Source organism: Bombus huntii, chromosome 10, assembly GCF_024542735.1.
Source record: "Bombus huntii isolate Logan2020A chromosome 10, iyBomHunt1.1, whole genome shotgun sequence".
In the NCBI taxonomy this organism is placed as follows: domain Eukaryota; kingdom Metazoa; phylum Arthropoda; class Insecta; order Hymenoptera; family Apidae; genus Bombus; species Bombus huntii.
The window spans coordinates 11,662,858-11,686,388 of record NC_066247.1 but is presented as its reverse complement, the minus strand read 5'-3'; the positions used below and the strand labels follow the sequence as shown (position 1 = coordinate 11,686,388).

General features: G+C 31.3%; 4 protein-coding genes across 5 annotated transcripts; 2 read left to right on the top strand and 2 right to left on the bottom strand.

The window, feature by feature from the left end:
* The first annotated feature begins 19 nt into the window (after positions 1-19).
* On the top strand, positions 20-2,122 carry LOC126870664 (RING finger protein 37). Its single transcript, XM_050628583.1, has 2 exons — positions 20-639; positions 717-2,122. The coding sequence occupies exons 1-2, from the start codon at positions 20-22 to the stop codon at positions 1,582-1,584; spliced, it is 1,488 nt and encodes a 495-aa protein (XP_050484540.1). The 3' UTR covers positions 1,585-2,122.
* On the bottom strand, positions 2,036-3,295 carry LOC126870666 (H/ACA ribonucleoprotein complex subunit 2-like protein). Its single transcript, XM_050628587.1, has 3 exons — positions 2,582-3,295; positions 2,430-2,502; positions 2,036-2,331 (listed from the first exon to the last, which is right to left on the bottom strand). The coding sequence occupies exons 1-3, from the start codon at positions 2,748-2,750 to the stop codon at positions 2,100-2,102; spliced, it is 474 nt and encodes a 157-aa protein (XP_050484544.1). The 5' UTR covers positions 2,751-3,295; the 3' UTR covers positions 2,036-2,099.
* An 816-nt stretch (positions 3,296-4,111) lies between these two features.
* On the bottom strand, positions 4,112-19,523 carry LOC126870661 (intermembrane lipid transfer protein VPS13B). Of its 2 annotated transcripts, none has more exons than XM_050628574.1 (32): positions 19,296-19,523; positions 18,694-18,983; positions 18,442-18,619; positions 18,287-18,365; positions 18,035-18,210; positions 17,858-17,961; positions 17,528-17,777; positions 17,259-17,446; positions 16,974-17,183; positions 16,758-16,896; positions 16,570-16,687; positions 16,317-16,459; positions 16,076-16,248; positions 15,813-15,989; positions 15,419-15,707; positions 15,188-15,350; positions 14,744-15,128; positions 14,481-14,616; positions 14,238-14,405; positions 13,938-14,161; positions 13,630-13,849; positions 13,363-13,567; positions 13,115-13,292; positions 10,939-13,059; positions 10,763-10,858; positions 7,109-10,670; positions 6,625-7,029; positions 6,363-6,539; positions 6,129-6,299; positions 5,866-6,059; positions 5,456-5,794; positions 4,112-5,365 (listed from the first exon to the last, which is right to left on the bottom strand). In XM_050628574.1, the coding sequence occupies exons 2-32, from the start codon at positions 18,778-18,780 to the stop codon at positions 5,135-5,137; spliced, it is 11,286 nt and encodes a 3,761-aa protein (XP_050484531.1). In that variant the 5' UTR covers positions 18,781-18,983; positions 19,296-19,523; the 3' UTR covers positions 4,112-5,134. The 2 variants fall into 2 exon arrangements, with proteins under 2 accessions (XP_050484531.1, XP_050484532.1); XM_050628575.1 differs by having other exon boundaries at positions 14,481-14,607.
* Positions 19,524-19,757: 234 nt separating this feature from the next.
* On the top strand, positions 19,758-22,023 carry LOC126870668 (dynein axonemal heavy chain 8-like). The gene is made up of 4 exons (XM_050628589.1): positions 19,758-20,014; positions 20,122-20,344; positions 20,440-20,591; positions 20,666-22,023. Exons 1-4 carry the CDS (start codon positions 19,883-19,885, stop codon positions 20,891-20,893), a joined length of 735 nt encoding a protein of 244 aa, XP_050484546.1. The 5' UTR covers positions 19,758-19,882; the 3' UTR covers positions 20,894-22,023.
* Positions 22,024-23,531: the final 1,508 nt, after the last annotated feature.

The window sequence follows — 23,531 nt, the reverse complement described above, 5'->3', positions numbered from 1 at the left end:
GTATTTTTAAAGTATAAAAATGCTTTTCAACTTCTGTGATCCTCGTTTAAGACCAGAAATTCAATGCAGTACTGTTAGCACAGAAGGATATGAAGTCACCAATTTAATAACTGGTACTGATAAAGGATTTTTAGCATATGCTTGTATCAAGCCTCCTATAAATATCGACGTTACTTTTATATGTAACATACGTATTAATCACATTTTAATTTGGCCACAAGTTGGCTCTCAAAAGTCATCAGGTTTTCAATTATATGCTAAGACTAGTAACGATGCCAGTGTACCGTACAGTTTACTAGGCACTGAATTTTTAGACACCACGCACACTGGATTATTGTTTTGTCCAAGTAAACATGAATCAATTCCTGCACCAGCAAATTTTTTGAAATGTTTTACAAAATCCTCCCTGCAATACTTAACAACATGCATAAATAGCTTAAGAATTTGTATATGTAAAACAAAGAATTCAGTACCTGCATTAGGTAAGATAGAAGTATGGGGAACAGTGTCACCACGTTGTGGTAAAGATACTATAGCCAGTATTTCTGCTTTATGGTTCAAACAATCTTGCTTAGCTGAATCTGTGGAAAGGTCTGAAAATGCTGAATATAAAACACCTGTTACTGATACAGATAATAAGTAAATATGAAATTATTTGCTAGTATATATAAATTATATTATTTATTAACATTATATATCTTTTATACTTGCTTCAGGGAAATATTGGAAACAAATCTACAAGTTCCAGAAAGTTTTTTAGATGCCATTACTTACGAAATCATGACACAGCCAATTCTCTTGCCAAGCGGAAAAATAATTGACCAAACTACATTACTGAAACACGAGGAAACTGAAGCAATATGGGGAAGGAGATTGACTGATCCTTTTACTGGTTTACCATTTAGTGAAAATCGTAAACCTGTTATAGCAAGTGCTTTAAAAATAAGGATAGACAGGTTTTTGCTTGAAAATTGCAATAATGAAGAAATAAAAAAATTACCAAGAGTGCTAGGTCGTGCATTGCCCTCTGATGGGAATGTAACAGATAAAACGGTAAAGGAAGTTCCTAATTATTTGTTAAAAAGAAATATAATTCAAGTTCCAAACAATAGTAAGCCAAAGTTTCATTGCTCTATAGTAAGTTCTGTAAAAGCAGAGAAAAAACTTTGTCATAAATTGCCAGTTGTTATAATGTCCCAAAAACGAACTGTTTCTGCTTTAACTAAACCAGCAAAGAAAAGAGTGACTGCCGATTCCTATACTTCAACTATACCTCTGTCTAAAAACACAGAAGGGGAACAAAAAAATAATTCTATTGATATAGTGGATCTAACTGTTGATAATGAAACAGATTTCGATATTAATATAGCAGTACCTAATTTAAAACGTTTTAATAACATTCCAAAAAAGAACGAGACAAATTCGAAATTAATTACGTGTTCCTGTTGCCCTAATGGCATTTTTTACCAGCTTCCATGTAAACATGTTCTATGTAGAAATGTCTTAACATCGATTGAAAATAACCAATGTACATCTTGTAGCATGCCTTATAAAAATAATGAAATAGAACGGATTTATGAATGAATTGTGTAATGAACTTATTATTACTAACGTAATGCATTTTATTTAAATAAATTAACTTGTTGGAATATATGCACAATTAATGTAACATTAATTAATGAATTACATGCAATTAATACAAAATACCATATTTTGAATATAGTCCTCCCTGGTGGCACTAATAAGTAAAATCTTTAACTGATTCGCGACCGGATACTTGGGCCAAACATAAATATAACAAGCCGAGCTTGTAAACTGTTTTTTTGCCCGTTGTCTGGTCTGTTTCGACGAACTAACTGGCACGGGAAGGGTTTAAATTAGAAAAGTTTTGTTTCTATTTCTTTTTTAGATTCTTTTATCATACAGTGATTTGTGTTAAAAAACTTGCCATCTATATAATAAATAGGTTACATCATAATAATGAAAGATATTTGTATAAAAAATTACAGTCTCTGATACAATACTCTTCTCTCTCTTAAGGATATATGAATCTCTTCTATTTACAAAGTGATTAAAAATACAAATGGTTAAATATATATCTATAGTGGCGTTGATAATGTTACCATCGCAGTTTTTATTTCATCATAAAGTTCTTTATATTCTTCATGTTCCTTAATAAGTACCATAAGACTGCCTCTTTTCACACCCATAGCAGCACCAATGTCTTGTCTCGAAGGTGTGTAGCAGTATGGGATATTTTTGTCTTCGCATACAATTGGTAAGTGACACATGATTTCTATTGGAAATACGTCTCCAGCAAAGACTACCAATCTAATAAAAATACACAAATACTTTCAAATAAAAAGTCTTTTGATCATTAAAATTATCAGAAAATCTAATTACAGTTATAAATAAAAATTTATTTTTACCCTTGTTCTCCTTTGCGAAGATGCTTCTGAACATCCTTCAAACCATTTCGAAGATAAGATTTATGCTTTGCAGCTGAAATTGTTATATTACAAATCATAAATATACATGCTTCACAAAAATGTTTTACTATTCAACTGTTTTATAAAAATACCTTTTTTAATACACTTATAAATTTTTTTGGTTAATTTTTTTGGGGCCATGGGTTTAGCTATAAGGCTTGTGTATTTTAATTTTTCTTCGTATTTAAGTTCTGTATTATCACCAGTCTCTGTTTCTCTCACACTATCGTCAATTTCCTCTTTTATTGTTATTTGCTCCATATTTTGCAATAATAATAACGATTTCCCGTTCGAAAGTTTACTATACCTTACCCACGTGCCCTTACACTCACTTAGAGGTTAGAGACTAACCTTCGGTACTAACAGACTAAGCTTCGATACATACAGACTAACCTTCGGTACTTACAGACTAAACTAACCATAAAGTACATTGTGACAACAGTAGAGGTCACGCTATTTTCAAAACAAAAATGGAATTTGCCTTGTGTTAATAGAAAATCTTTAAAGCATGTTGTTATATGTATTTTTAAAGTATAAAAATGCTTTTCAACTTCTGTGATCCTCGTTTAAGACCAGAAATTCAATGCAGTACTGTTAGCACAGAAGGATATGAAGTCACCAATTTAATAACTGGTACTGATAAAGGATTTTTAGCATATGCTTGTATCAAGCCTCCTATAAATATCGACGTTACTTTTATATGTAACATATGTATTTATAACATATGTAGGTACTGAATTTTTAGACACCACGCACGCTGGATTATTGTTTTGTCCAAGTAAATATGAACAATTCCTGCACCAACAAATTTTTTGAAATGTTTTACAAAAATCCTTCCTGCAATACTTAACAACATGCATAAATAGTTTAAGAATTTGTATATGTAAAACAAAGAATTCAATACCTGCATTAGGTAAGATAGAAGTATGGGGAACAGTGTCACCACGTTGTGGTAAAGATACTATAGCCAGTATTTCTACTTTATGGTTCGACAATCTTGCTTAGCTGAATCTATGGAAAGGTCTGAAAATGCTGAATATAAAACCCAAGCATGTTCTATGTAGAAATGTCTTAACATCGATTGAAAATAACCAATGTACATCTTGTAGCATGCCTTATAAAAATAATGAAATAGAACGGATTTATGAATGAATTGTGTAATGAACTTATTATTATTAACGTAATGCATTTTATTTAAATAAATTAACTTGTTGGAATATATTGTGTACGATTAATGTAATATGTAAATAATATGTAATGATTACTTTTAATAAATATATAAGATATGAAATATCTTATTGTACCCTGTAAACTTCAGTTCGAAACCTTCTTTGTACAATATTATTCCGGTTTCCTACATAATTAATGAATTACATGCAATTAATACAAAATACCATATTTTGAATATAGTCCTCTCTGGTGGTACTAATAAGTAAAATCTTTAACTGATAGATGACGTTATTATGTTTAAACTACAGCACTGTATCAGTTTGTACCAATGTTAACAGTTATTAATTTACATGTAATTAATAATTATGTAGGAAATCAGAATAATATTATACAGACAAGATTTTTGAGAATTAAAGCTTTGATTCAATTTTTGAACAGTTCAAAAATTCACCTTATAGATCGAAAAATTTTATTTTTTAATTTCGTGATAGAGATTAGTTTCATCATTTTACCGTTAGATGGTTATAGTGTTTCATTGTCCACCAATTAATAGATTTTTAAACTTGTTTAAACCAGGGAGAATATTTACATAAAACTAATCTGAATTAATTCCTTACTCCCTAAACTTTCATTTGAATTCTTGAAAGTTAAAAAATTTTATTTAGGAAGCAAAAATTTGGATTTTTAAAGTTTTGTCAGCTGTCGATTAAACATAAGTACAGACATACAAAAATTTGGATAAGGCTTCAAATTTTGTATGTATATATGTTTATATATGGTTCTTAAGGTCGTTAGATTTGTCTTTTTGCGCTCTACAAGGATATCGACAAATAAATATATATATATGATTTTATTGAAAAAGATACTGATGCTCTTGAAGTTCCATTAAAAAAAAAAAAAAATGATTATAAAAAGACCTATTTCCACTGTTGCGTGTGATACTTAAAATACTTTGTCCTAAGAAGCTTTTTATACAACAATAAATAAGGCAGATATTTAGATGATCTCATTTAGCTGGATTAATCTGTATATTAATGAAAATGTATCCACCATACTTAAATTTGCACACATACTTTCATGATTTTTCTACGATATGTACATTATATACGTTATTTAATAAACAAAGTTTGTGAAGAATTTTTCATGATACAAATTTTCATATAAAAATTGAAAAAGCATTTCTTATGTAAGAATATTTCTTGTGCATATCCTATAATGTGCGACACATTATAGGATATTTTTACGAAATAAAATTCATAAATTTAAGTCCATTATCCAGAATAAGATAAAAAATGTTACCAGAGATATGTACATATAGATATCGCATAATTCGGATTTGTTTCGGACATACATTTTTCAAAAAATTTCTAAATCGAAGGCATAATACTATTTTATCACTTTTCGTGTTTTATAAGCGTCAATCACTGTTTCTACTTCTGAGTAAAGAAAATACTCTAAGATACTCTATTTATTCATTATAACACTGTAAATCCGCTACCTTGACTCTGTCGTTTAGCAATGTTAAACAATGATAATAGATAGTTACGTGAGTCTGGAGAAACGTAAAATGTAAGTGTACGATCAGAATTGGGAGTAGTATTCTCAAAAATATCGGACTGTACATCGCTATTTGTAGAAACGCTAGCTAAACCAGTACTACTGGTTCGTACATATTCCGCCACTCGTGCTCGCATTTCTCGATCCATCTATAAGAAAAATTTTAAATATAAATATTATACCTAATTATGTAATAGAAAAATATATATACCTAATATAAATATAAAAATATATCATACCTCGTATGGCGCTGGAGATATAGATCTATTAGTTTGTGTTGTCTCAGGAGAGCAGTACAAACATATTGTTGATTCCAAATGATGATCAGCACTCGTTAGATCTTTCAATAAATATATCCGTTCTACGTTATCTTCAGCTGTATTAACTAATAATAACGCATGCCGTGTTAGAACTAACGTTATAGCACGACTACTGCCTTGTTGGATCACGTAATCTGCATTAGTAACATGCAGGATATTCCCGTGATTATTTTCAAGTAAGGGTAACAACCACCAGGCATATCTAATAATTGCATTATTATTTCCGGACGTGTATTGGACTACTGGTCGTTGTCGAGGCTGTAAAGGTGTATTTATTATCAATTAATTTCATTAATAACGTCTAAAATAAATTCCGTGAAATTATTCACCGAAGGCAAAGAATTCCAGCCAGCTCCTTGAAGTAATCCTTGTCCTGTCAATGCAACTAGTTCTGCAGCCCCACTTAAAGGTTTCGTAACTACTCCAACTAGTCCAAGTCCAACGCCAGTCACGATACTTTTGGTTGTTATTTCTCCTGACCAAACTTGTTGCAAAGGATGATGTGCCAAACCCGCAACTGCGGCTAAAAATTAAAGAAGAAATTAAACAACATGAAGTACTGAATCAAAAAGAAATATAGCTATATATGTACCAAGAAGACTCATTCCAAGTCCTGTCAATCCTTGGTATAGTCCTTGTGCCATTCCTTGAGGACGCATTCTTCTAGATTCTTCTTGCCGCTGAAGATGTTCCTCATCGAGCGTTAAACGATCCAAATTTCGTGCTACGCTAGATGCTAGTTTCGTTACAGAGTTTAACGTACCTGTGTAATATAAAATTATAAGTGAATTTTGTAGTTATGATAGATGTTTGTATTCATTAATACCTGCTGTAACATGTCTCATCAAACTGGCAGAACCATGCGTTATTCCAACGATAAAACCCCATGGTCCTTGCAACAGGCCTTGGAATGGAAGGGAAATAAAATCTCTAAGTCCTGAACCAAGAGCTTGTGCTAAGCTGCCAGGAGAACCTAATATTTCTAATGATCCTACTACCCAACCTAAGGCACGAATATTTTAATATACTATAATATAAATTAAAAAGTAATATAATATTAAGAAATTTGAATAATATTACTTTCATACCTGCTCCGAATATAGCACCAGATAAGTAATGCATTGTGAGAGCATTGCCAAGTCTATAAGGTGTAGTTAAAATATTTTTCTTTTCAAAAGTACCAAAATATAAAGGAGAATGGTCTAAAGCCACGTATAAACGTACAGAGGTATGAACACTTAATAAGATAGATACCGGATCTATCTTTAAATTTTGTAATCTTAATGGGGCGCTTAATATTCTAGCGTAAACCATTATGTAATCAGGAATGTATACTCCAATAGTTGAAACTAGTGTTCTTGTCTTTTTCATGTCATCTGGTAGCAAAAATCGAGGTGGTGCCATCGAAGTTGCATAATTTAATAATTGTGTTATGTATGTATCTTCAATGTAAGCACTGATTGGTGCAATTTTTATATGAAGATCTTTTGATGCTGAAAACATTATTAAGAAAAAATTAATATTTGTAGAATAGAAAAGAGTTTATTAAACACATTTAAAAATATTAAATACCTTTTAATTGCCCTTGATTTTCTAGTATATAATCAATCGCAATCAACGAATTTTCTCTTATTTGTTCTATCTTATTCATTAAACAACTGCTTGTATAAAATGTTGTTTCTTTCATCATAAGCGGACTTTGACTGATTAGTACTACTGGAAAATCGAAACCCCCTTGATCAAATAGCTGATTATCTAACTGTAGATCTCCTATGAAAGCACGTAAATTTACAATTTTAGATCTTGCATTAATAGCGACTATAACATCGGTCATAGACAAGCTGGCCACTTCAATCTTTTGAGCATTTTCATTCATATCATGCATGATGATAATGGTAACTCCTCGGAGACAAATGGTCGCAGACCCTTCTTTAGAATCCTCAGTATCCTTTGTATCATCATTTACGTTAGCTTTTACATTTTCTATATCAGTTATTAACTGTCTTAAATTTAGCTGTGAAGAAGTTTTAGTTTCTGTAGCTATAGTTTCGTCTTGTGCCGAGAAGAAGGTTGTTACCGAAGTCGAGCTCTCAGAACTCTGTACATTTATGACTGGCTGACCATCTGGATCAGAAGTAAATTTATCATGCATCGCCACCATATCTTTCATTTCGCTTTCTTTTCGTAAAAGTCGACTTCTGATGTCCCTTGCAGACACTTCCACTTGAGATATTGGAACAATATTAATATAGGTAGTGTAACAACGATTCTGCATGATTAACTTTACATCTCCATAGGATGGTAGTCGTACATACTGATCCACTGGTGCACTGGATATGGCGGATAAATTTATACCTCTTGACCATCGCAATTCTTTATTTCTGATAATCTGGTCATTATAATTGTTCGTTACAGCAGAAAACAGAAGTATATTCGATACATTAGTAACTGATGCATCAGGTAGTCTGTTACTGATAGATGGAATGGAATAATGACTTGTTGCATTGCTTTCTATTTCACAAATCCATGTAAAGTGCAATGCATCTGGTATTATCCCTTCTGCTGTTTCATTAGCTTGACCCAATAGGATTTTAAAAGCACAGGTGTTCTCAATCAATAATTGAGGATGATAATCCATATGAATCATTATGTACATTGTACCCCTATCTTCCTGTATTGTAATGACTACAGGCATGGTGCTAGAGCCATTTGGTATAGCAACACATTTACGACTCATACCCTGGTCAACTCGAATTGGACAAGACCATTTGTGCCCTACGCTCAAAGATATATATAGTACAAGAGGTTCTACAATGTCTTCCATGTATAATGTATACCACTGTGTAATCGGAATACCTTGTTTTTGATCTTCAGATGGTGAAATATTAAGGCTATAAGGAGTAAGATCATTGGGCAATTCAAGTCTGGTTGCATCTTCGTGTACCGCCAATGTTGCTATGCATAACTCTTGAGATGTTAAATTACTAATAACGTGGCTACTCATTATACGCACAAGACGCATATCTTCGTGCATACTCGAATTAATGCTCATGAGTGAGACACTTGAGCCGCAGTCAACACATGATTTAATGTTTCCTGTGGCAGGGATGAGTCCACCAATTCGAGGCATATAGAAACTTTGACTCCAATCAGGTCGATCTAGCTGTAATGCTTGGGATGTGTAGAACGTATCACCGATACCGACACACAAGTGAAATGTGCCTTCCAATTTTGGTGGTGTTACGATTCCATAGTGAGGAATCTGGCAAAGTTCGATGTCTTCTGATACAAGAGATAAATGACAGCCCATGGAATTTAACATAAAACACCAAGGCTGCAATTCTAATAATAAAGTACTCGAAACTAATCCAGCATCTTGGTATTTCACTTGTACGTGTGTTTGTGGTTGTTCAGCAGATATCCATTCCTCAAACTCATCTCCTTGGAATGGCCATTCCGTTTTATCTTTCTGATTTTCAAGATCTTGCAAGATGCTATCGATATCTTCGACTTCCGGTCTTCTAAAGAATTTCCTTTGATCTACAGAACTGTACGATAATGGCACATACGGATTAGATGTAGAAACTCCGGTTTCTAATTGAAATGTTAGTTGGTGGAAATGTTCAAACGTTCCAGGACAGTATAGTTGCTGTCTTTCACCCCGACCATTTACCATTGTGCATAAAGATATTTTCAACGAAGGTGTATCCATTTGTACCCTAGCTGGCACTGGTAAATGCGAGCGAATCATGTAAAGTGGGCTAAGTACAGCTAATACTTTGGTCTTATCTTGAATTATTTGCGTTATTATCCGCACCCAAATGCTTAAAAATTGGCCACGTTCTTGTAATGGAACTTTAACAAGCCATGGTTGCCCCCACTTGGCATTTGGTTGAAGAGGTATATCTCCTGTCCAAGATAAATTTGGAACATTGGTAAATCGTAGACGTATTGCCATTTTCTTGTTTCCATCAAGTATAACTGATGGTGGTCGAGTTTTACCAGAAACGGAATAAATATCTTTTAATACAGTCACCTTTGATCCCACGTCAGCTTCGTACTTGACTAATCTCATTTCGAAATTGTCTATTAACTGATTTGAAATTACAAGTTGACCAGAAAATATTATAAGCTTTTGTGTAGCTGAAAGTGACGTAACGCTTACGAATGCTGACGCTTTTGTAACAGAATTACTGAATTCAACGGCTTGAATTCCATCTACACCAACAGAAAATGATTTGCTCCATAACCAAATATTTTCTTCTATTGCTATTCGTAACATTTTGTTGCCAATATTTCTCCATGAGTAAAAGATACATTGCCTACTTTCCAATAATATGTTGTCTCCTGTACCACTTTGACCAAAGAGGATAGGCACATTGCTATCGTTAGCTATTACATAGCGTGTGAATAGAATAGTGGTTTTATTTTCTTCTTCTAAAGATGCATACCATAAATGCATCGAAACCACAAGTGTATGAGCTATTGTTGGACTCAACTTTAACGCAAATGGACTGCATGTGAAGGATACATCCGTTTTGTCAGATAGCGATAATTGCAATCTTGCTTCTAAAGGATCTAGTATTTCTTGCATGGTTAAATGACCATAATCTAGTATATGTACTCCAAATATTCCGCTAATATCAATGAGCACTGAGCCGTCAATCCATCTATTAAGTACGAGTATAGCTCCTTTATGTTCAAAGGTCATAAAACATTGCGTTTCGGGTATTGTACCTTTTAAAGTATAATTCTTCAAAGGTGATTGTAAATTGTTATACGTAATTGTACTAACGTGATTGTACATAGATACATGAATAGTGCCAATATTAAGTGCAGCTTGTATGTTAGGTATAATTGAAGAATTGAAATACGAATCGATGCGTAAACAAGCTGCAAGAATCCGGGCTGAGATTATGGTTTTGGAAAAAGGTCGATTATTGTTTGATAGTAGAACTACGCGCCATATACAAGCCACTGCTCTTGCTGGTGCTTTTTCAGGAAGCTCTAAACGATAGGAATCTGTTTCTGATAGGTAGAAGTCGGCATATCGCTGATAGGACATGTGACAGTCGCTCCAATATTCAAGAGCGCACAGTACTTTATCGACGTACCCAATATCAGAATCTAGTGTCTAAAAATATAAAAAAATTGTTTAAAGATTAAACTAAATCCTGTCTGTTTAAAATATTACTCTTGTGAAAAAAAATGTTTTGTTCTGCTTACTTCAAATGGAACTGGAGATATATGTATTTTAGTTAATGTTCTTGGTTGAGGATACCTCCAAGCCATTGATTGTTGGGGATAAGTGAAGAAAATAACCTGATGAGTTAAATAATAGGACAAAATATTAAATATCTCTTTAAAGATTCTACTGAAGAAGCATATGATATGAAACTTACTTGATATGGGAATGGTAATTCATCTACATTTCCATTCACAAATTGGAATGCACCTGCTTTGAGATCATCCTTATAATGTTGTTCAGTTGATAGAACAATTTGTTTCTCATTACTTCTACATGTCGAAGATGATCTTGTCAATTCATTTAATAGTAGTTGGAGATCATCGATAACATTTTTTATAATTTTTATTTGTTCTGGTCCAAAATCTAAATGGAGACTATCACTGTCTGCTTGTATTTGTATTTGAGGAATAGAATCGACATTTAACCAAGTCTCCCAAAGCAAACACACTGTAATATTACAGCACCATGGATTCAAGAGTACTTTTATGTTTCCATTAAGAATTGCAGATATGATAAAGGAGTCTACAGATGTGTTAGAATATATTCTATCAGGTCTAAGAAGAGATGAAATATTTCCGGATAACGAAGCTAAACTAGTTATTATTTCGGCGCCGGAATCGGTTTTAAGGGATACTACAACTTGTTTTGTGCATATATTCATATCAGGCCAATTTAATTTTTTTAATTTCATTGTTGGAGATATTTTCATATTGTCATGTTGTTCTGATATTGTTTCATACTCTTTTATAAAGCATGACAATATCTTACTTTTTATAATATATATCTGATTTAGCCTCGATAAAGAGAAATAAATTTTTGTAGGTCTACCTACATCTATAAAAAATTGTGGATTCTTCCCTATAGTTTTTTCGTATTTTATTGTTATAAAAGATGGGGGAATGCCTGTATCTGGATGTAAATCTCCATTTTTTGTTTCAATCATAAAAACTTTAAAATCCTTTTCAGTTGGTATTGAAATTAATTCTTGTTTGTCCTTGTCCCCAAGTGCCATTGTTATATCGAAACAAGATACTTGCACTTTTTGCGATGGATGCTGTTGTGAAAAATAAATATTCGGTTGATTAACCATTATGTAAAAAAGCGGTTGTTTCTGACTTTCACCCTCATCTTCTTCAACTTCATTTATGTCTACTTCATACTCTGTGACTGCTTGATGAATATCATACAACACGAATGTTATTTTTCCACAGTTCACCAGAAATTCAAATGGTAAAAGTATTGAAGTATCTGCAGATATTGGTTTGCCAACGATTGTGGAATTTATGCTAGATGTTTCAAAGTCTATACCGCTATCCTTGGTGACATCAACGTCTATGTCATCACAAGATTGTTTTATCCAAGTAATTTGTTTAATACTCCCGGCAGTCGAAAGAGGTTTCTGTGATGTACTGATATATGTATTTGCACTTTTATGTCGTTCAAAATCTTTCAATAATAAATTTTTTAATTCATTATTTAAGATTGAAATCAACTGAATCTGGTCTAAATTTATTGTTACTTCAATATCTGTGATACAATTTACTTCAATTGCACTTCCACATACTGTAATATCTGGTTTAAATAGAACCGGCGGTGCAATGATTAAGCACAAATCGAATTTCGATAACAGCGGAAGTGTAGAGAACTGCCGCTCTAAACTACTTCCATGTCCAAGTTTATTCCATTCCAACGCAGGATTTTCGTTCATGGTATATAAATATGATTGGGACATTTTCTTATTTATAGTCATTTGATAATTCTTCCAAGTAGTTGTATGGGCACATACACTTTTTATATTAATCTGATATTGTCGATCTTCTACAGCAGAACCTGGTATACTTAAAATATTTGCTTGAGCTGCGAGTTGATATATATCTAATCTTAAAGGTGTTCTGCAAATCGGATTTTCTGCATGGGGTGTGATACGAATTCCGTCCAATTGAATCATTAATAAATCATGTTGGGGTTTGAATTTTGTTATGTTTGAAACTGGTAGCATCAGTCTAAGTCCTTTAAAGTCCAGATATATTAATGGTAACATTTCATTATCAAGACTAGTAATGCTGTTTAAGCGTGTTGTTACATTTTGTTCAGAAGTTTCCATTATATCTTTTTCAACAGATTGGTAGAGACCCGTAAAAGGTTTTATTAATTGCATATATTTACTAACTATGGTAAGCGGTAAAATTATGTCCACCATTTGTATTTTTATAACTACTTCGGAAATATAACTATTAGCAGATAAAGTTGTTTCTGTTATTATGTCTTTCTGAAACTGCAAAGAAAAATCAGATATAATCAAAATATTATTTGTTTTAAATGTTAAATACCTTCTGACTCTTATGCCGTTTATAAGTACCCCATCGTGTGTGAACATTCCCCGATTTTGCTCTAGTGAGGGTAAAACTTAAAAAGCCAGAATCGTCACCTTTTTCTAAACTGTCTTCTCTTCCACAAAGAACCGCACCTACATACTCACCGATATCCCAAGTTGGTGAATTCAGTGGTCTATTAAAACATAGATTTTAGCATTTGTTATATAAAATTGTATGAAGTATTTTTCCACGTAATGGTGTACCTTGTATAATGAAATATAGTGGCTGTTGTAACTTTATTTTTTAGCTTAAAATAAATAGGTTGCAAGTCTAAAGAAGTAATAATATCTTCCAATTCAAGTACTAATTTTAGTGAAGATAAAGTCTCTTTCTCCGTGACGTATAATTTAATCGCAATTTTTGTTATAGTCCATTGAATCCATGCTGTCAAAACTAATTCATCGGAGTCTACAAAATACACGATATTATATATAAAGGTACACTTAAATATACGCTTATTTATAATGTACCTGGTGTACTCTCATCTTTTGAAGTTGAAAGAGTCGAGTTTGTAGTTGTATCTTCGGGATATAGTAATTGTGTTGGTGTAGATGGAGTTTGTGGTACAATAGGAAGAACTACTTGTGCTTCGGTATTTATTTGAGTACTAGCTATAACACTTTTATTATTACTAGTTGTAATTTGCAAAGCGTTTAAAATACTCGAGATGATTTTACTCGTGAAAACTACCTAAAGTGAATATTTAATTCATACAGTTGTATAATAATATGCCAATATTTTATGTCTTTCGCGAGTATCGGATAAAATGATTTTATACCTGTTCTTCAGAGATCGAAACAATAATAGGAGAATTATCAATGTGAACACAGACACCCAAAGCAGCTAAAGTACTTCCTCCAGATGGAGATGTTACGATTTTTGTTGTAAGAGCAACTGTAGCATTTACTGATACTTTTTTAATAAAGTTTTTTTGTGTCTGTTGTTGTAACATGTAACAATGGAAATCAACAAGGCTTAATGTCCATGGGAAACTTTGCAATTCTGAAATAAATCACTGTGAATGTGATCATCACTGTGAAATCAAATAATGTTTTTTGATGTATTGTTTATTACTTACTATTCGTCCACATTGATTTCGGTAATTTAACAGGTAATTCCTGAAGGTAAGGTGCGAGTAATTCAAAATTTATATTAGATGAATGAACGAGAAGAGAAGGTAATTTTATGATCAATATCTGTAACTTATTATCGCTTTTTAATGCTTTGTCTTTGGCTTCTTCTATACCTAAATTGATTAATGAAGATTAATATTATAAAATATACAAATATCTAATTTTATAAAGCTTGTATATATATTTACCATATGCACCAATACCACTCATTGTGATTGATGGTATGTAAATAACAATATGTCCAACACATCCACTTAACACAAGACCACACCACCATGGATACATTTCTGCTAATCTGGCCAATATTCCCAAATTCTGTAAGTTCTATCATAGATTAATTCTTTCTAACTAATAAAAACATTATGCAAATAATTAATAAAAAAAGACGTTAATGTTTATTGGACGTTACTTGAAACTTTGTCATTATCAACCGAAATAATAAGCAATGTACCTGTCTTCCATTTTCGGATTTAGAATCGTGTTTTTTTTGCATTTCATCATTTTGTACAGTTTTTGACTTTTCCGTGGCTATGACGGATTTTCGTTTTTCTTTGTCTGAGGAGCTATGTACACTTTCGTGTAAACTGGGAAATGTTTTTTTCTTTGTACCAGTATCTGATGACGCACCTTCAAACTGTTGGATTTCGGGTCGAGTGGTACATAAGGTACCTAAATTATAATACGTAACACGATATTCTAGCCATTTAAAAAGTAATGGATCAAGTGAAGCCCTGATATCTGCCATTTGAAGTGAAATCAAAGGTGGATGCGTTTGTCTTTCAATACTTTGCGGAAACTGTATTACAACCGTTAGTAATGATTTGTTTTCTACATCACTAAAATATAAAAGATATTATCAATTTATTTATAACCAGAATATTTAAAGGATACTAACCAGTAAATATTACTTTCTGGTCCTGAAAATATAAAGGCTTGCTGTGACTCATTGAGTGCAAACATTTTTACCGAACTTATATTTAATTCATTTGATATTGTAACCAAAGATGACAACTTTTTGCAATTTACGTTTTCCAGTAACAATTCTAGATATACAGGGTCTGAAATGTTTGTGATATATAATGTTTAAAAAGTTATTGATCAATTGATATGGTAGTATAGTACATACTTGTTTCTTGACAAGCATCATTGAATAAAGAGGAACAAACAAGAGGATTAGTTGTATCACCAGCGTCAAAAATTGAAGTTAAGATAGATACAGCAGCCATTAGCTTTGCCTTTGTTCCAGTAACTGTAATGCTGTCAATATGTACCGCGTATATTTCATGTATTAAATCGACATTTTTCCAATACTGCGGATACAATAATTTCTTGATTTCACATTCGATGGAGTAGGGCATTATTATTGATGTATGGCAATTTTTCGTCAAATAAAGTTGACTTCTGGTTCCATTTACCTAGTTAAACGCGTATTTTATTATACAATTATATACAAATAAAATAAAAAAGAAAAGAAGAAAAGAAAAATAATCGCGCATATATTGAAGTAACTTCTCCATTACCTGCAATGTAATAATCTTATGACACTGATTAAACATTTCAGTTGGAAGATCAGTCTGTTTGGATGCACAAGCTGCAAGCCTAAATGGATATAAAGGTTGAAGTATAGTTACTATCGCTTCATCGCATTCAATACTCATGAAGGGATCGTCTGTAAGAGCAGGTGTTAAAGGCGTCGTCTAACAAAATAATATGAAAGGAATAAATAATAGTAACATAAAAATTATTTATTATGTTTATATATATTAGACCACTTAGTACTTACTCGACTTTCAACTATCTTTCGTTGTCGTGGAAGTCCAGTAATAGAATGATCTGCCAATTGCAATTGAAGTGAGGCTTTAACTATTATCAATTTTGTCTCAACCATAGATACATTTTCTCTTAATGCTTCATATTCTTCCAATGTAACTGGGGGGAGTTCATCTACGAGTGGATCTGCAATTTATACATGATAATTTTCTAAACAAGTTTTTTTTTTCATATAATTGTAATTGAATATATACCTAGTTTTGTAACCAGATAAGGATTGTAATCATAATTTGCAGCAGCTTGTTTTATTGTTTCAATACGATGAAAAACACCCGAACATAATCTAATAGTTAAGTCGCCTATAATATATCTCATTACTCTACGTTCGTGGAAATTACTGAAAAAGAATTATAAGTATTTATATTACATTTTTCTAATTTTCTGAGAGAGAGAGAGAGAGAGAGAGAGAGAGAGAGAGAGAGAGAGAGAGAGAGAGAACTCAGTTACCTATATTCAAAATTAGACCCAAACTCTGCCAGTTTTTCAGGTGTTATGTCATCTGGCAATTCGGTGCAATGAACGTAATCCATGGAGAATGCGGGACATCGTTCTATTAACCGCTCCTCTATGCATGTTTTATAAAACTATTTATTATAAAATCTAAAATTATGAATATAGATTCAAAGTTTTATTACCTGAAGCTGTACATAGATAATAATATATTCCTTGTTTATATTCCCGTTTTCTTCCTTTATTCTCCACTGATTCATCATCAAATAATGAATCTTTTAAGTACCGAGTATTAAACTTGCCAGCTACTAAATACAAAGGTGGCTAAACAAGATAATTTATTATATTATTCGTTGCAGTTTGAATAAAATATACTTAGAAGTTATAGTATAAAATATTACTTGTGCCCCATCGACTACTTCAAGATGACCACAACTACAACTTCCTCTTGGATATACGCGTATGCAACCCATTCCAATTTGAAAACTAGTCATTGCAATTCCTTGGAGCAATGTATCCACTACCACACCATTTAATCGCAATGTTAAAAACGATTTATACCGAAGTTTACGGGATTTATAAAACAATTGTTCTTTAACATTTTCAACTGTCTATATACGTAAGAAAAAATAAAAATTATTTACTTATATTTTATTTTCCCCGCTTATCTTATTGTAGATAAATACCTTAAAAGTTAAAGTCGCATCTTGTACATATACGCCTAAATGAATGGTATGTCCAGAATAAGCCATTTGCTGCTCTGTAGACCAGTCATTTTCCCAATCAATAGGTAACAAAGATGACACCATGTTCCAAGCCCATCCACCCCATCCTGTACTGTCTGCAGCAGTTCCACTCACATGATCTGTATCATCTATAATATTAAATACCGAAGTATGTATATAGAAATGATATCATATAGCTGTATCTTGTATGGAGTAAAATGAAACAAAACCTTGTATACTGTCCTCCCTTTCTTCTACAGAAATTAACGATTTTTCTTTACTAGATGGAAATTGCTTTGTTTGCAAAGCCATTATTAAGGCAGCTAATCTAAGTAACATTGGTACTTGTTGCTCTGTTATACTGAATTCCATTTTTTGGCAATGAAGATCTAATCGTGTAATTGAAGCTTTTCTTGCAGTATTACTATGGTAGTTTATGATTAAACGTATTATAACCGAACATCGATATAGGACAGGATCCTAAATTACAAAATAGGATATTTTTATATTCTTATCTTATTGCTCAAAATTTTCAGTCAATTGTAATAAGTAGTTAATACCTGATATATTTCTATTTTCCCAGATGCATCCATTTTATCTAAACATAATGTTAAATCTTGAATAGTAATAACTTTCCTAAGCATAACTTCATATGTGTTAACATCTGAAAGGAAACATGTGTATGTATTTAAAATATACTGCTAGAAACTCTTAGAAACATAATATGGAATATATACCTGTAAATGCTGGTTCCCATTTGTTATCAACAGTTTGCATGCTTAAAAATCTGACATTGACACTAAGAACAATATCTTCTTCCACATATTTTAGAATTAAATTATTACAATTAATTGTTATGTTATTTACAACTTTTGTTACTATGCTTTTTATGTATCCAGGGGGAGCTTCTTCCCTAGAAATTAAATAGTAACAAATACGAATGATTATAACACAATATGTGGTTTTAGTAATAATAATAGGTTGCTTACTGCGGTATCTCTTGCCTCCTCTGTAAGGTGGTAGGATTGGTCTCCACTTTATTATCATCTTTTAATTTTAAAATGCATTCTGAAATAAAGATTAAAGTTTCACTTCTATGTATTCAGTTTTGTAACGAGTGTCAATCATGTTATCCAATACTTACCTATTGTATTAATGGTAATCACAATTGGCTCTGAAGTAATTTTTACCCAAGGAACATGAATAAGTAATTCATGTATATGACCACTAACAAAAACAAAGGGAAGATTTAGTTGTTCTTCCAAAACTTCTAGTCGTAGATCAAGGTTTTGAAATGATGCATCACCACCCCATAAGGAAACCTGAAAATGAGATAATAAACACACGCGAAGAAAATAAATATAGACTCATTATTATGTAAAACATATATACATACCTGAGATTGTTCTGGTTTAAAATTTTTCACATACTTTTCAACATAACTGAGAATCACTGGTGTTATATATGATTCCAATTTGAACATTGTGATTGATAACTCAATACATTCCACATACTCTTGTAGGTTTAATAAATTTATGTAAATCTAAAACTCTCTAATAATTTATTTTTTTAGTCCGTCAATTGATTAAATACGCTTACCAAATATATTGGTAGAAGTAACAGGTATAATAATAAGAAAAAATGAATATTTGACCACTTATAATATTTAAAAATGCAAAAGTTTATCTGGAAATGGTAAAATTATTTAAAGATTAAAAGTAAAATATAGATAATTATTAACTTTAACATAGATTCAATATATATAGAAATACAATATAAATAGCAAAGAAAGTTTAATACAAATATTTGACAAATCTACTAACAATACATTTTCATTCTTAAAGCAATTGAATTTTGAACATTTTTATGAGGAAAGTGAAATAGGGTTAACAGAATCAATAGTCGCTTTGAAAAACATATTTTATTCTTCTTTCATATTAATACGAAGACGAATATTATAATATGCTATTATTAAGTGTGAAGAAAATACATATTAACCTTATTAAACATCGGCAGTTGGCCATGCATTAAATTCAAGTATAAAAATATATTTTAAAAATACATATCTTGCATATTTCGTAATGAAATTTTAATTTAATAGAAAAAGAAGCAATGCCACTTTGAATGATTTACAATTGACTGTTTTTGATCGTAATATTATTCCTTGTAGATATAGTTTTATTTATGCTGTCTGCTGTAACCTTTCTAATTTGACGTGCACTGCAACTGCATGTGCACAGTAACTCTAATGCGCATGCTTATTGTTTTGAATGCGCATCTCCGAATGAAATTTTAAATTGCTTATTTATTTGTGCATAATTATCTACGAAAACTTCACGAAATTTATATTAACATAAATAAATAAAAGAAAAATATACTAAAATGAATTTTCTTATCTTTCGATAATACATAAGTCCTCATATTTCTTATTTTAAATTTACAATTTTGCATAATTTCTATATATCCAGACATTTTTTTATACACCCGATAAAAATTGCTTTTTCCCCTTTATTCAAATTTTTACACATACTTTGATGTTCACTTTATACCAAATGTAACGAGACTTTTTGTCATGTGTTAAGATAATGGCACACATAACTGCATATTTTGCAGCTCGAGATTATACAAAACCTGCGATTGATCGTCGCATTGCTGAATTATTAAAAAGAAGAGTCGGTTTAGAAGAATTACCTACTGAAAGTTTAAAAGAACGACTTGTATGTAAAGCATACAAACTACTACAAATTGTCAATTTTACTAGAAAATATAAATATTATTTAGTAGACTATTTCATTTAAATTTTATTATTTTATTGTATAAATAGGCCAAATTTAAGGAGAATCGAAATGCTAGACAAGCATTGCTTAAAGCAACCCATAGACAGGTCTTGGAAGTTGCTGCTTTTATTTTAAATGTAGATCCAGATACTTTAGAAGAAGGAATCATTGATAAAGACGAATATATCAATGTTCTTGATAGTTTCTTCCTTAAAGATGGAAAGCGTGCAATTCTTATACACTATCAACCAATGGAACCACCTCCATTTGGTATCATAAATTATTCTTTTATTATACATATTTTTCTAAATTTTAATCTGAATATATAATCAATATATATATACATATATAAAAAAAAAAAATAGAATCAGGAAGATGGAATCCACAATATGAGCGTGAAACTGAAGTAATACGTTGTTGTGTTACTGATGGTTCTACAGAACAACTTTCTGGCAAATGTGTTATAGTTTATAGATTGAAATCAGACATTGATTTTGAAACAAAGCATCTTCATGAAGTAGGTTTTCAGTATGGTTGTGCAAAACTATTTCTGTACATTATAATGTATTCTCAATTTGAATTCTTGAACAGGAAGCATATTATGCATATGCAGAAGTTGACCCAGTATCTCGAAGTGCACTTGCAGCCATATCAGATTTAATTTTAAGGCTAAATTTACCAGCAATAATTGCTAATAAAGTATGGGGTGAATTGTCAAAATGTGAAACTGGTGACAAAGTTGTGAACAATTTTATTTGTGATTTTAGAGACTTTTGTGAATTTCTAAGCAGTAAGAGAGTACAACTCATAATCATTTAAAGTCATATCTATATCTATACAATGAAACTACTATTTCTATATTTTGTTTAGTGACTAAAATAGATTTAGAAAATACAATAAAATTTTACACCGATTGGGAGGCCTATCATAAGTATATAGAATTGCCAGAAAATAATAAACAAAGTCTTACTAACCCAGAAGCTATAGAAGCTATAGAAAATAATCTTAAATTATGGATGAAAAGTATGGAACGGGTAAAGTTTATGAGTGTAGCATTTTATTTTAATCCACTAAAAAATTATATGTATTTGGATATATAGGCCATTGTTCAGAGTCAACAATTACGTAGAGAAACAGAAACAATGGGTCCAAATGCAGAACTCAGTTACTGGAGAAGATTGTTAGCTCGTTTTTCATCAATTATTGAACACATTAAATCTCCATTTACCCAAAAATATATAGATTTTTTAAAAAAAATAAGATCGAAACATATAAAAGTATGTTTAATTACAAGATATCCTTTTTTATTTAAAGCTTAGAAATTAATTCAGATTTGATACACAGAAATGGAAATTGTTGGAAAAACACGTTCAAATGATCCAAATTCTCGCACAAGATAATGTAAAATATTTGTATGCACTAGAAAAATTTACTCAACCTTTGTACAGGCTTGATCCAACAAAAATGGGAGAATATTTACCCCCTCTCATGTATGTTATACGAATGATATACGCTACTTCTCGATTCTTTAATAGCAGCCGAATGATCACAGCAGTTTTTGTAAAAGTACCATCGTAGAAACATAATAAAAATGAAAATGTGTATCTCCATATATTCTATAAAATTCCAACGATTTGATTATCAATTTTCCAGATGACGAATCAAATGATTTTAGCGTGCAAAGCATACTTAACAGAGGATGGCAAAATAAATGTTTGGAACGATGCTAAATCAGTCATGATATCCAAGATAAAGGCAAATATTAATTTAAAAAAATTCTAAGTAAATCGATTTACTACAAAATCTTTTTATTATAGGATTGCATTAAACTGTGTGAAAAATACTATGAATATTACAATGAAATGTGCAAAGAGGTGAGAGAATCTGCCGATGAAAAACCTTTCGAAGTATCTGAAATGTATGTTTTCGGAAAATTTAATACCTTCAAAGCGAGAATAATAAAAGTCAGTGATAAAATATTTAAATCCTACTATATATTATATTAAAATCCTATAATATAATCCTATCATTTTGAGCAAAATCATTAAAAGTAAATTAAATATATTTCAGATCATGGATGTTTTGCAAACAACTTTAACGTATCTAATTCTTTATAATTCTGCAATAGAGGGAATAGACGTATTCGCAAACAAATTCTCGAGTTTCTTTCAGGAAATTTCGTCTAAAGATTATGATCCATTAAATCATAGAAAACCATATTTTGATTCTGATTACGATAACTACAAGAAAAACGTGGCAGAGACAGAGATAGAATTAAGGAACTTCTTCTATAAAAGCGTGTCGGAAACGCCAAACATAACGGAAGCTTTGAGAGTAGTGGCAAGGTATCATTTTATATAACATAGCGTATCAAAATTGAAAATTTTTGGTTGATCTTATCATTATGGGACAAATGGTATATCCATGTCAATAGAGCTGGCAATATCTTTAATTTGATTTATGCTAATCATTAAGACAATAAAGTATGGCAAAAAATTTACAATTTTTAATAAAAATACGAAGAAAAATTTCACATATTGCATTATAATCTAAGTTAGTGTTAATCGTTATTACATCACAAATATACGATTTGTATAGATTCCAAAAATTGAAGTTTAAGCATCTGAGAATCGACAGAAAGTATTTAGAACTTACAGGGTTGTTTCAAAAAGAAATCGAGGATGTACGAGATAGATACAACGAAGACAGATCGGATCCTCCGATACCACGAAACGTTCCACCTATTGCTGGTCGTATTTTATGGATTCGACAGCTTTTCAGACGTATCGAAAGCCCGATGGAAATATATAAAGAATGTAGAAGAGTAATTAGCCACGATCACATGCAGAGATGCATTAAAATTTACAATGCCTTGATCAGTGTCTTTATACACTATGAAATGATATATCACAAATCATGGTATGATTCTTCGGAAATTGTAAGTATAATCGTCGAATATGATAAGATGAATAAAATTATGATTAAATTACTAAATGTTTCAATCGATAGGTTCGATTGGCATTGGCTTCGCCCTTGATAATAAGACATCCAGATACGAATAAGTATCATTTGAATTTCGATTCGTACATCATAGAGGTGATACGCGAATCAGAACACATGGCTAGGTTTGATTTGGAAGTGCCAGATTTTATACAGATAATAACATTTTGTAAAGATAAAATCTCCTCGTCGTATGAAACTGTGAAACAGTTGGTTGATGAAAATAATACATTAAGGTACACTGCCTCGAAAGAGAGGTACTCTGCTGACTATTAGGTCATCATCTAATCGTTATATTTCCATTATAAATTTTTAATGAAGCTTTAAATGGCTTGATTTTATATAACATTTTCTCTTTGATTATACCGATAAAATATACTCTGTATAATAAATAGAAAATAAAAAGCAGTGAAAAACATTTAATCTGTACTAGATATAAGAATATTTATATATATAA

What these genes read in the sequence shown, in the direction of transcription:
- LOC126870666 (XM_050628587.1), bottom strand. Translation starts at nt 2,750, where the DNA reads ATGGAGCAAATAACAATAAAAGAGGAAATTGACGATAGTGTGAGAGAA. An exon ending in TTATAAGTGTATTAAAAAAG is followed by an intron (nt 2,503 to 2,581) that starts GTATTTTTATAA and finishes TAACAATTTCAG; the next exon opens with CTGCAAAGCATAAATCTTAT. An exon ending in CTTCGCAAAGGAGAACAAGG is followed by an intron (nt 2,332 to 2,429) that starts GTAAAAATAAAT and finishes TATTTTTATTAG; the next exon opens with ATTGGTAGTCTTTGCTGGAG.
- LOC126870664 (XM_050628583.1), top strand. Translation starts at nt 20, where the DNA reads ATGCTTTTCAACTTCTGTGATCCTCGTTTAAGACCAGAAATTCAATGC. An exon ending in GTTACTGATACAGATAATAA is followed by an intron (nt 640 to 716) that starts GTAAATATGAAA and finishes TACTTGCTTCAG; the next exon opens with GGAAATATTGGAAACAAATC.
- LOC126870661 (XM_050628574.1), bottom strand. Translation starts at nt 18,780, where the DNA reads ATGTTCAAATTGGAATCATATATAACACCAGTGATTCTCAGTTATGTT. An exon ending in AAGGGAGGACAGTATACAAG is followed by an intron (nt 17,447 to 17,527) that starts GTTTTGTTTCAT and finishes TTAATATTATAG; the next exon opens with ATGATACAGATCATGTGAGT. An exon ending in CCAGAAAGTAATATTTACTG is followed by an intron (nt 15,129 to 15,187) that starts GTTAGTATCCTT and finishes TTTATATTTTAG; the next exon opens with TGATGTAGAAAACAAATCAT.
- LOC126870668 (XM_050628589.1), top strand. Translation starts at nt 19,883, where the DNA reads ATGGCACACATAACTGCATATTTTGCAGCTCGAGATTATACAAAACCT. An exon ending in AAAGTTTAAAAGAACGACTT is followed by an intron (nt 20,015 to 20,121) that starts GTATGTAAAGCA and finishes TTGTATAAATAG; the next exon opens with GCCAAATTTAAGGAGAATCG. An exon ending in AAACAAAGCATCTTCATGAA is followed by an intron (nt 20,592 to 20,665) that starts GTAGGTTTTCAG and finishes ATTCTTGAACAG; the next exon opens with GAAGCATATTATGCATATGC.